Below are 12478 nucleotides of genomic sequence, written 5' to 3'. Positions count from 1 at the left end.
CCCCGTGAGCTCTGACTATTGTTCTTAATCATTGTTATCTAGTAGTACCCGAAGGAGGCTCAGCCCAGGCTAATCTTCTTAGGAATGTAACTCCACCCTTTGATATCAAGGCAACCGAAAACAGGACAAGTTATAATGTGTTAAATATCCCAGAGAATTAATCTAATGTGAATCACTGTACTGTACTTTTCAGAATTTTCAAGAAACTTGAAAAAGGTTTTCTTTAAATACCCCCTAGTATCATCAGGAAAAATCAGGAATTTATTAGATAATGTCAGAGGAAACAAGAGAAAGGGGGGAAGACACATTTATCAAGAGAGTCCTTTAAAAGTTTCGCTCAATTTTCCTTATTAATCTTGCATAAACTTTCATTGTTGATTTTTGTTGTTGTATAAACAAAACATTGGCCATAGTCTAATATATAGAAAGAACAGTGGACTTTCTTAGCTGTGCTGATTAGGGATATGTGGGAAAGGGCTGGCCAAAACTTCAATCTCAGCCAGTGTGTCAAACAGTGTAATTATCATCTTAGAAAATGATGTAGCAGTGTCTAATCCTTCTCTATGCAAGAAGAGAAATGCACATCTCCTCACAAAGCACCTTTGTTCATTGGCATGAGTTAGAAACTGTGGTATTTGTGTGTTGGATTTAAAAATTCTGTGTTGATCACACAGAATACATACATATATTACAAAGAAGAGAAGAACCAGGATCGAGAATACAGGTGCAGAGGCCCAGGCTTCTGACCTCAACATTTAGGAGGTGGTAGAGTAAGGGGTTCAGGCCTTGCCCTCAAGTAAGTGTGCTCTGAGATTGAGGTTTATTTGCAGTAATGGTGCAAATTGGTGTATTGAGCAATCCTCGGTATGGGTCACTTCCTCTGGCTAGCCAGTTTCTCATTATTGACACACACGTGTTCCTTGGGTTTTCCCTCTCTGACTGCAGGCAAAAGTTTGGATGTTAGGCTCAACTTTTCAACTCCCGGGAAATTCCTCTTAGGACACAATGCTCGCGGGGGCGGGTTGGGACACCGCGGCAGACGTGATTCAGCTACACGTTTGCGCTCCGCCCCGTTGGGGGTCCAGGGACAACTGCCTGCTTAAAGGCTGCTCCCCTGTAAGCAAGTAATTGGCACTCTCTTCCCTGCACGCCTTCCAGGGAGCCGCAGCTCCACCCTGCATTATGGACCCTGCTTTGCCCCTGGGACTCTGGCTTCTGCCGCTGCTCTTGGTGGGTTCCGCTCGCGGTCTCGCTTCAGGATCCGCCCAAGGTATCGGTCCAGGATCCATTCCTCTTACCCCTTTTCACCAGGGACGTGCTTTCTTGCTCGGTTGTCCCCAAAGCCTCTGCCAAGGAGAAGTTCTTCATAGTTACTGCAGAAACTTCTGCTGAGCTCTGACTCCAGACCTTCCAGTCCTTGGTAGGCACCAAATTTAACCCTCTCTCTTGTTTTTCTTCTGATTACAGGGAATAACTTAGAGATCTGCCTTTTGCCTTTGGAGAGGGGACCTTGTCGGGCTCTCATCTCCAGGTTCTACTATGATAGGAACCGGCAGAGGTGCCGCAAATTCAAGTACGGGGGCTGCCTGGGCAACGCCAACAATTTCCACAGTTTGGATCTCTGTCAACACACTTGTGGGAATATCGAGAGTAAGTGGGGTGCGCTGGGTTCAGCTAGAGTCTGCACCAAGCGTCTGTCAGAGCTCAGCAGATTTTCCAGGTCTTGCTGAGTCCATTGACTTTTAACCTCAAGTTTCCGAAGTGCTAAACAAACTTCACTGACTCCTCCCTCCCACCCCACCCCGTTTGTTATTAGTTCTCCGAGAATTTCAGAAAATGTGTGTTGATCATTTTCATTTTGTTTCTTCCAGATCCATGCCCCCTTTCCTAACCACCCAACCTTGTACTTCCCCAACCCCTACGGAGTAGAGTTTATGCTGTCTGTATACTCTCGGACATGTGGAGAGTGGTCACCCCAACTGGGGCTATGATTTTAAAGAAAACTGATTTTGACCCCAACATCAATTCTTTAGGGTGAGGCTGTGCCCATCTCCCTTATGATTGTTTCTAAGTTTCCCCAAAGTTTAACCCCAAATCTACAACCAGAAACAGAGTTCCTCTCTCTGTCAGATTTCATTGCAATGCAGTGCCTACGTGAACTTTGGGAAGGACGAATGAGTTTATCTTAGGCCATCAAAAATGCAAGGGAAGAACATCATTAATCTTTCTTTATCCACCCCCTATTTCCAGAAAAACTGTCTTTGAGATACGGGATACTTTTATTGGTTCTTACTTTTGAGGAGGAATTTCTCTTGGTATATAACTTTAATTTTGTTTCTTGGGTTAACGTAGTGGGATAGCCAAACTTCACAAGAGTTTGTTTTCTTTTACTTTGCCATCTTATAACTCTATCGATTGAGGATAATACAGGGCTGTGGCCACCAATGAACTTAGGCAGGAAAAAATGTGCATCGAAGTGAATAAATCTGTATGCGGAAACGATCAGAGAACAGTCTTCTATGAAGCAGAGTCAGGCATCATAAACTGTCTAGGAGAAGCATACTTTCTGATGAAGGGGCATATTTTTGGAATATAGTATTCTAGTATGAAATAAGATTATTGTCCCCCAGTACTTTTGGAAATTATGGGAAAGTTTTGAAAGTACTGCTTGGAAGGCTGCTTTGATTTTCATTATAATCTTATTAATTTCTTAGGTTAGCATGCAAAAACAGTGGGCTTTCTTGGGCTCCTTCATACATACATGTCATTGTACTTTATCTCCTTTCCCAGCACCCTCAGCACCTTTTCTCATTCTCTGCTCTTTTTCTGGTCCTTTTGCCTTCATTTCTTACACCACATACACCCTGTACAGTCTTTTTGCCCCTTTCCCTGCTTGGAGCTTTCTTCCCCACCCCACTTTTCCGCCTTTCAACTTTGACCATACATAAGCATCAACCTAGATCCTGTGTATGAGAGGAGAGGAGATATGCAGTGTTGGCCTTTCTGAGCATGTCTGAGTTTGTTTTCCATGATGATCCCTGGAAATGTCATTTCCACTATTATTTTCATCTGAAAACATTCCATTGTATATTCAGCCACATTTATTTAAAGATTCATCTGTTGCTGGACATCAACAACAAGATCTCTGTTATTGTGAAGAGTACAGGAATAAGCATGCATGTTTAGATATTTTTGTGGTGTGTGTACCCAGGGCTCATTAGATAACACACTTGAGTGTAATAGAGTCGGGTCAGATAATAGTTCTATTTCTACATTTGGAGGATCCCCCGCCCCACATACACACAAAACTGGCTATACCAGTTTACGTTCTTATCAGCAGTGAATGAGGTCCTACTCTTCTTGCCCCAACCCCTTACGACACTTGCTTATTTTCTTGATAATAACCAAGGAAGACTGCTGTGGAATATTTATAGACTGTGTGAAGGTACACTGCTGTGATTGGTATAATAAAATGCTGACCAGTCAATAGGCAGGCAGGAGGTACAGGTGGGACTTCTGGGGACAGAAAGGACTTTGGGAAGAAGAAGAGTAGGGTCACCAGCCAGATGAGAAGGAAACAGGAGGTTCAAGGTAAAGAAAGGAAATGTCACGTGACAGAATGTCTATTAATATAAATGGGTTAATTTCAGTAATAAGAGCTAGTTGAGACAAGTCTAAACTAAAGGCCAAGCTTTCATAATTAATAAGAAGTCTGTGTGTTGTTATTGGGGCTGGTGGGGGCGAAGAAAGCCTGCTACAGAAGATTTCTTTGAGTAGCGTGTTTTCTTTCCTCTCCATTCCCCAGAAGTCCCTACAGTTTGTCGGTTAGAACTCAACACGTACCCATGTGACAAGCCCAACGTGCAGTATTTCTTCAATCTGAATACCATGACCTGCGAACCCCTTAGCCTTGATCTGTGTAGCAAATCTATGAACATATTCTCCGATGAAGATACTTGTAAGAACCGCTGTGAACCAAGGAAAAGTGAGTACTTTAATTGTGGGTTTCTATTCAAGATTTTTATTAAGATTTTAGGGGAAAATCAATAATTTGATCTAAAATTAACTTGGTTTGCATGCCAGGGATTGCACAATCATGTGATATTGGTCATGTATGTATGTGTGTTTCTCAGAAATCAAACCTAGACTGTGTCGATATTTACAATTACTGTCCCGAAGGAAGCAGGATGTCCTGACTTTTCCATGTGTGGGTACTAGCTGAAGGTTAATGATGTGCACAATTCTCGAGAAGGGACCAACCATCACAAAGACACAAAGACATTAACAAATGTTGCTACTCTTTTTTTTTTTTTTTTTTGGTTTTTCGAGACAGGGTTTCTCTGTGGCTTTGGAGCCTGTCCTGGAACTAGCTCTTGTAGACCAGGCTGGTCTTGAACTCACAGAGATTCGCCTGCCTCTGCCTCCCGAGTGCTGGGATTAAAGGCGTGCGCCACCACCGCCCGGCTCAAATGTTGCTACTCTTTCTCTTGTTTCTGGAACCCTCCAATTGAACATCTCTAATTAGAAAATTTAAAATTTGAAAAAACTTGAAACACTTCTGGTACCAATCATTTTCAGATAAAGAATATTTATCCTGTATTATATAAAAATAGAGGAAAGATCTAATGGATAAGAGGGGAGAACAAGAGTGGACATAATGCATTTTTCTCATATTTTCTGGTATATATCTATGTATGAGCAAGGGAGCAGGGAAACTATGAGAGAAGGAAATGGGTCAGTAGCTTGGTGATGACAAATGGAAAATTGAATGTGGGATATAAGCACAATGACAATAAAAATGTCATGATGTAACCTATTTTTATACCAATGAAAGTAATGGACAAAAACAGTATGTACCAAACATAGTATATATATATATATGTATATATATATATATATATATATGTATATATGTGTGTGTGTGTGTGTGTGTGTGTGTGTGTGTGCTGAGAATTCAGAAATGTATGAAGTGGTTTTGTGTATGAGACAGTGTAATATATATGGCTGAGACTTTGTTTGAACTTCTGTATGCTTTGATAATTACAAATCATATCACAGTTTTCTGCCCTGCTTTTCCCCCAACTCTTCAACCATTTCCAGCAGATATAGTAGGGTCATACAGATCTTAAAAAATGTAAATCCTGAAGCTCTTTAGCAGACTGAGATAGCCTCTGTGGCTGTCCTGTGCTGAACATACAGAATTAAATGTTGAATGTGTATAAATGCCCAGTGATGGTACCAGCCCAGAAGAGTTGGTCAAGGTGTGCCACACACCTTCCTCTGGAACGTAACCCATTTTTAGCATGTTGAGTTGGAGACTTACTTTCTTTTTACATAAAAAAGGTAAAAGACATGCTTTTATAAAAGGGATTATTTTAGCTGCTTATGAAACTGAGAAGGATGTCTATGGGAGGCATTGACTGGTAGAGGACATGATGTAAACATAGTGCATATATATGAATGAACATTAAATTTTTAACTTAATAAAAAATAAATGATCAAAATGAAGCAGGTAACCTTCCTCACAACCTGGACTCACATTTTGAAATGGTTCATTGTCTTGGATTTTCTTCAGCGACTCTGCTGACCATTAGCATCTCTTACTTTGGTATTACAGCATATTTAATTTCTTTTTCATAAAGTTCCATCATTTTGCTCCAGTCCAAAAGATGAAGGCCTGTGTTCTGCCAATATGACGCGCTATTATTTTAATTCAAGAAACAAAGCCTGTGAGACCTTCACCTACACTGGCTGTGGTGGAAATGAAAATAACTTTTATTACCTGGATGATTGTGACCGTGCTTGCGTTAAAGGTAGTAAAGCTCTTCATATTCACTCATCACACAATGAGAATGAATAATTCAAAAGGAAGATTGTATTTTCTGTATCCATTTTACTAGTGCCAAATGGCCATGTCTAGACTAATCTTTCAAAGACAGTGCTTGTGTGCTGATTTGGTTTGTCAGCAGCGCATGCTGGCTTGCTTTAGCAGACAGTAGGCATGCTCTCCCAGGTTCAGATGTAGATCACTGGCAACTGAACGCCTAATGAGTTAAGCTGTACTTGTAATCAGGATAGATGAAATGAAGTGATGTCATAAGTATTCTGGACAATTTGATTTAAAGTGAGTGTCAGCCTAAAGCCTTATGATGTTAATTGCAATTTTGTTGTCTTTAGCCTCAAAGAAGTCAAAGAAAAGGAAGACAGGAAGTGGTTTCAGAATCAGAATAAAGCCCAGACGTTGGATTCCCCGTTTGAAGCATTCCCTTCTACTTGAGGAAACAAATCATTAGTAATTGATTCATCTGGTTTACGGTTGTCACATTTTTACTTATGTTTTTTATTCATAACAAGCTGCCTTCCAAATGTTAAGTTAAAAATTTTAATTTACGCCGGGCCGTGGTGGCGCACGCCTTTAATCCCAGCACTCCGGAGGCAGAGGCAGGTGGATCTCTGTGAGTTCGAGGCCAGCCTGGTCTACAAGAGCTAGTTCCAGGACAGGCTCTAAAAAAGCTGCAGAGAAACCCTGTCTCGAAAAACCAAAAAAAAAAAAATTTAATTTACTGTTTAAATATTTAAGTGTCTGATTCCTTTCAGTTATCAGATATGAATGTGAACATGACTCATCCAAATTCTTGGGGTGAGTTAGTCCTCATTTCAGAAGACAGTGGTTACTAAAATGGCATAAGTCAATATAAATTGTGCAATTTTAACATATATGAGCATCAACAAGAATGGTAGAACCATTTAATTACAAACTTAAAAGTTTAGGTCATATTTTAGGCTCCAGGAGACAAATTGCTGTTTTACGAACACTTTACATAATCATCCAACACTATTACTTATACCTTGCCTTCCATTCCTGTCTGGTCAGATTTCAGTATGATTAGGAAGAGCAGTTTTTTCAAAGTTATAATTATTACTGGATGAATTTAAAATGTGGATAAATTTATCAAAACAAAAGCATTTCCTAGAAAATATCATTACATATGTAATTCTGTGTCTCTTTATTTTCTCATATCTGAAAAGCTATTTTCCATAGCTGACATTCTTTGACAATATGTGCTGTATTATTTCCTCAGACAAAATTTTCTGGAAAACAATGACATTACTAGATCTTTTGTACATGTAAGAGGTGTCCTCCAAACACATGTATGATTTAGTAACTTGAATTTCACAAATAAATTGTCTTAAAAAGTGGTTATTACAAGAAGATAGTGTTTTTCTTTTTTTTTTAGTAAAAGGGAAAATTACAAAAATGTATTATATCTTTTAACATTTAAAAGTAATTCTTTAGCAAAATTACAGGAACATTCGCTCTTTGACTGAGAAGACACCTGAAAACCTATCACAGTTGTTTTGGAAACACTGCTGTGCTTGAGAATATTGACCAGTGCAGAAAACTGGAACCAACCAGATATAAAGCGATACAAGGGTGTGTGTGTGTGTGTGTGTGTGTGTGTGTGTGTGTGTGTGTGTGTGTGTAATCAGACCCAAGAATCCAGTGAGGAAGCAGAGTGTCTCTGTGTATGTGTAATCAGACCCGAGAATCCAGTGAGGAAATGGACCAGGCAACAAGAGCAAACACACACATTCTCAGATGTCATGGAGGATGTTGACTCATTTAAAATGATAGCCTAAAACAGGACATAGGCAACAAGCAGTTAACAAATATGAGACAAGTTTTATGTAAATAATCCTTCTGTAGTTTTGACTTTGGAACATGTTATGTTTTATATAAGTTTACACAAGTTAAAGAAAAAAAATTGGGCATTTTTTGAACACTGAAAAAATGTAGCTGAGAATCCAAGGAACTATTTAACGGTACAAGAAGTACAAAAAAAAAAAAAAAAAGATAAAGACTTAGTTTTTGTGGCTTTCAGAACCAGTACATGACCATAAATCTTTGGCAGTATTCCACTTAAGGGTTTAAAAATTCTAAAGAAATCAGAGAAAATGTGGAAAAGTTCTTCAACTGTGATTAATTATTGTTAAACTGTTACTTCTATTCTGAACCCAAATGTATAGATACTTTATGGTGCTATATATTCAATAAAATAGGAGAGTTTTTAAAGGAGATTTTTAGTTTCAAGAGAAAATATCTAGAAGCATGCATTGAAAAATGAATAGAAATACTTATTTGCTCCTACCTGTCCAGACCTGAAATAATTACACAGAAACTATATTAATTGCAATACTCTTTTGCTAATAACTTAAGCATATTTCTAGCTAGCTCTTACATTTTGAATTAACCCATTTCTATTATTTTATATTTTACCACGAGGCTCGTAGTTTACAGATAAAGTTCCCAGCCATCTGTCTCCTTTGGTGACAGCTCCATGGCTTCTCACTGACTCTGCCTTCTTTCTCCCAGCATCCAGTTTAGCTTTCCTGCCTAGCTCTATTCTGCCCTGTCATGGGCTCAAGAACATTCTTTATTAACCAACGGTATTCAGAGCACACAGAGGGGATCCCACATCACTTTCCCACCATTTTTCTTTTATTTCCTCAAACATTACATCCTGACCACAGTTTCCCCTTCTCCACTCTTCCCAGGGCCCATCCCTCTTCCCCAGATCTCTTCCTTCTCCATTTACTTTCAAAAATAAAAAAAGAGCTGGCCTCCCAAGGACATATCAACAAAACATGGCATAACAAGTTACAATAAGAATCGGCACAAACCTTCATATCAAGGCAGATGAGACAACCCAAGAGGAGGAAAAGGGTCTCAAGAGCAGACAAAAGAGTCAGAGACAGCACCTGCTCCCACTGTTAGGAGTCTCACAAGAACACCCAGCTACACAACTATAGTACATTATACATATGCATTATAGTTGATATGCAGAGAACGTAGCTCAAACCCACAGGATCCACAATTGTTTCTTCAGTTTCTGTGATTCCCTGTGAACCCTGCTTTACTGATTCTGTGGGCCATGTTTTCCTGGTTTGGTGTCTTTGACAATTATGGGTCCAGAAATCCCATTCCCCCTTCTATGGGGTTCCTAGAATTTTAACTAGTATTTGGCTGTGGGTCTCTGCATCTGCTTCCATCAGTTACTCAATGACACCTCTCTGATAATAATTGGTTTAGGCACAGATCCTATGAGTATAGCAGAATCATATAACTGGGAATCATTAGAATCATTGCATTCATCTATCCAGCCTGGTACCTGATCATCCAGGCAGTATCAGATGTTGGCTCCCTCTTGTGACTTGGGTTTTATGTTGGACCAGTCATTTGGCCACTCCCACGAGCTCTAAGACATCTTAAAGCAGAAGAAATTGTAGATTGAAGATCTTATGATTGAGTTGGTGTCCAAGTCCCACTGCCAGAAGACTTGCTGGGTTATAGAAGATGGCAGGTTCAGGCTCTGTACTCCCCACTGGTAGGTGTCTTCTCCGGGATCACTTTTGAAGATTCCACATTCTTCTGCATGTGCCCAGCAACTTCATTTGTCTTTCCCTGCACTCTTCCTTCATCCTTCCCTTCACCCCTGCCTGATTCCTCTTGTTCCCATCCCCAACTGCCCCCAAGTTTGAATTAGAAATATTATTATGAACACAGATGTCATGTTTTTTCAAGATACATCTTATTCCCCAGCTTCCACTAGAACTCCTTAAAGCAGTGACAAGTGACAAGTGACACTAAGCACACTTGCTCCTCACATCTTCTTCTCTTAATAACATAATTTATTAAAAAAAGAATTGGCATTTTTTTTAGAAGTCCCCAAACATATGTCTAATGTAAGAACTATTTAGAGGCGCCTGGGGCATATTATTCTAAATTTCAAGGAAGGAATCAAAAGTAGCTCACACTGATATAAAAGAAGACAATATTAGAATCAAACCAAATAAGGACCTCAATAAAAAAATATAAACGTATAAGAACTGCACATCTATAGAACATATGCATATTTTCACTTGTACTAATGGGCACATATAGTTCCATACACACACACACACATGAGGCCTCTAGCCATGATATTAGACCTTTCAATCAAATTTTCAGATTGTGAGGAAATACTTGAAGTATATAAGCAAGTTATCAGAAGCCAGGGGAAGTGTTCAACCAAATCCAGTGTTGTATGAAACACTCTGGTTTCACTAGTTACATATTTTTTAAAAAAGGCAAGAAAGTAGAACCTTTATCTTAGTAACAAGAAAATTAGCAAAAAGTTAAAAGAGATTTGCTTAAATAAAGCATGTGTTTGTAACTCTTCAGTGATTATAGAGAAGGGAGATAACAAAAGACTCATTCATGCTTTGGGGTTGCAGACTGATTGATGCAGAGCCTTTAGGAATTCTGGGAACTCCTAGATTCTCCATATGGTAGCTAAGCATTTGCTATCATTATTACCCTACAACCAAAGTCCTTAGAAGATCATGACCCCAACTCAGTTTATGTGCACACATCTGTTCTTCATTGCTCAAAAGTAGAACTTTCATACACATTCACACACAGAGACTCAGACCACTGTCATTCCATTGAAATATATCAAGCATAACCATTATTTGACAATTAAACACTAAAAATGAAGTAATTTTAAATTATGAAAAAAGGAAAGCAAGTTGAAGCAGTCATGGTGCATCCTCCAGACAAAGGAAGAAACTCTCTTCTTACCACTCAGTGTCAGCCTGAGAAAAACTCTCCATTGTGTTCTCACCAGACAGCCTGATTAGAATGACTGTCTCCTTCTGCAACACACACACACACACACACACACACACACACACACACACACACACACTACCCAGGCACACATAAGCAAAAAGCATAAGGTTTTTATTTAATTATTTGTATCTCCTTTATCACAAACACTGTGACAACCCTGGAAACTGACATTGGGCTTAAAATTCTCTGTGCTGTGCTATCTCCAAGTATTCATCTTGCCTCCAAGCTTGTAGAGTATTAGCTAAAGATTTAATCCAGTATGAAACTATCCTTTTCCATGTCTACTCTTGGGCTGTAGAAATCCCCAAGATGGTGCAGTTGGGAATAAATCTCTGGGATGACAATGGAGAACAGATCTAAGAGAAAATCACGTGAATGGTGTCTGTTGATCCTCTTGCCTGGTGAACATTGTTACAGGGCAAAAATCAATCTTTACAAGTTTGTGCTTCTATTAAAGTGTTTCTTTCAAAAATAAAAATGAGGAACCATATAAAAGTGCCAAGTTCTACTTTGAGAATAACTATGCATTATGATAAGCTGGCCTACAGAGAAGTAAGAAAAAAATGAGAATCAGAATCATTCAGAGTAATTTCTTTCCCCTTCAGTCACTAACAATTATCTATCAAGTATGTGTATTTAAGTTTGTTATGACCATTCTTCTCTCATGCTAGGATAATCAAAACAACCTGATTACATTCCTGATGAGGCCCACTCATATCCAATTATCTGCACCAGGGCCAAGGCACTTTCAGAGAAAAAAAATCTTATCAGGCTATTCATTTTTTAAAACTCTGTAATGTTTTTCTATATATTAAATTGTGTGTGTTGTACATACAAGTTTATGTAAGTATTTATATGTATGTATGCAAGTGTGTATACAGGACAAAAGTTGACATCACATTTCCTTCTTGATCACTCTCTACCTTACTTTTGAAGAGAGAAGTTTTTACTGAGGTGCGTCAATTTGTATACGCTTTAGAGGTCCAACTATCTCTGCACATACACACTCACGCACACATGCATGCACGTGCACACACATACTACATGCTACTTCACCCAGCTTTAGCATGGATTCTGGGGATCTTTATGCTAGCACAACAAGAACATTTTCCACAAGCCATCTATCCAGCCCCAATTTCATACTGAATCTTTACATTAGTCTCCAAGGCATTACTGTGTTGCTTATGTATCCTAGACACAAATTCTTCTCAATTCTAACATCACCTACAACCATAATTCAGTAGTGTTATATTATCTGAAAATTTGAAAGTATGCCACAGAGCTTAATTTATAGAATGTGGTTCTCCAAATTTATGTATGATTATGTGCTATGAATCTAGGGGTTTTGAGAGAGGAGGCTAGAGATGTACTTACAGATGAACATCAGTCCTTTGCAGTTAGCTATGTCTGTTACATTATGGTGACAATAAAGGTGCACATGGCAAATGATGGCTCTGAAACAGACAAATGGAGACTTGGAAAAACTTTTAGAAACACTCTTTTGTGTTTCACTCAACATTTTCTATTTAAAGAGTTATCCTCCCTTCATGTAAACATCTCATAAACTTATTCTTCTTTGAATTGTTAAAAAATCCTAGGCGTCTTCAAGCAGGATAAATCATTGATTCTACGAACTTGGTTAGCCAAACTAATTACCAGTTACACTGGAGCTGCACTGAACTATTTTCCTAACAGTTCTATTAAGAAATATGACATGCAAATTTTTAACGTGTTCCATTTTTTTTTCATGAAGTTTGAGAATGTCATGTACCATCCAACACCTGGTCCTCTTGGGCAATATCAGAG

The 12478-nt window shown here is 38.8% G+C and overlaps 1 protein-coding gene across 1 annotated transcript; it reads left to right on the top strand.

Annotated features, from left to right (window-relative positions):
• The first annotated feature begins 1078 nt into the window (after positions 1-1078).
• On the top strand, positions 1079-6464 carry Tfpi2 (tissue factor pathway inhibitor 2). The gene is made up of 5 exons (XM_038320074.1): positions 1079-1270; positions 1468-1650; positions 3806-3985; positions 5643-5813; positions 6178-6464. The coding sequence occupies exons 1-5, from the start codon at positions 1183-1185 to the stop codon at positions 6291-6293; spliced, it is 738 nt and encodes a 245-aa protein (XP_038176002.1). The 5' UTR covers positions 1079-1182; the 3' UTR covers positions 6294-6464.
• The last annotated feature ends 6014 nt before the right edge of the window (positions 6465-12478 follow it).

Source organism: Arvicola amphibius, chromosome 2 (genome assembly GCF_903992535.2).
Source record: "Arvicola amphibius chromosome 2, mArvAmp1.2, whole genome shotgun sequence".
NCBI classification, from domain to species: domain Eukaryota; kingdom Metazoa; phylum Chordata; class Mammalia; order Rodentia; family Cricetidae; genus Arvicola; species Arvicola amphibius.
This window is presented reverse-complemented; position numbering and strand designations above follow the sequence as displayed.

Coding starts and splice junctions, on each gene's coding strand:
- Tfpi2 (XM_038320074.1), top strand. CDS start 1,183: ATGGACCCTGCTTTGCCCCTGGGACTCTGGCTTCTGCCGCTGCTCTTG. Junction 1,271..1,467: donor CGCTTCAGGATCCGCCCAAG/GTATCGGTCCAG, acceptor TTCTGATTACAG/GGAATAACTTAGAGATCTGC. Junction 1,651..3,805: donor CACTTGTGGGAATATCGAGA/GTAAGTGGGGTG, acceptor TCCATTCCCCAG/AAGTCCCTACAGTTTGTCGG.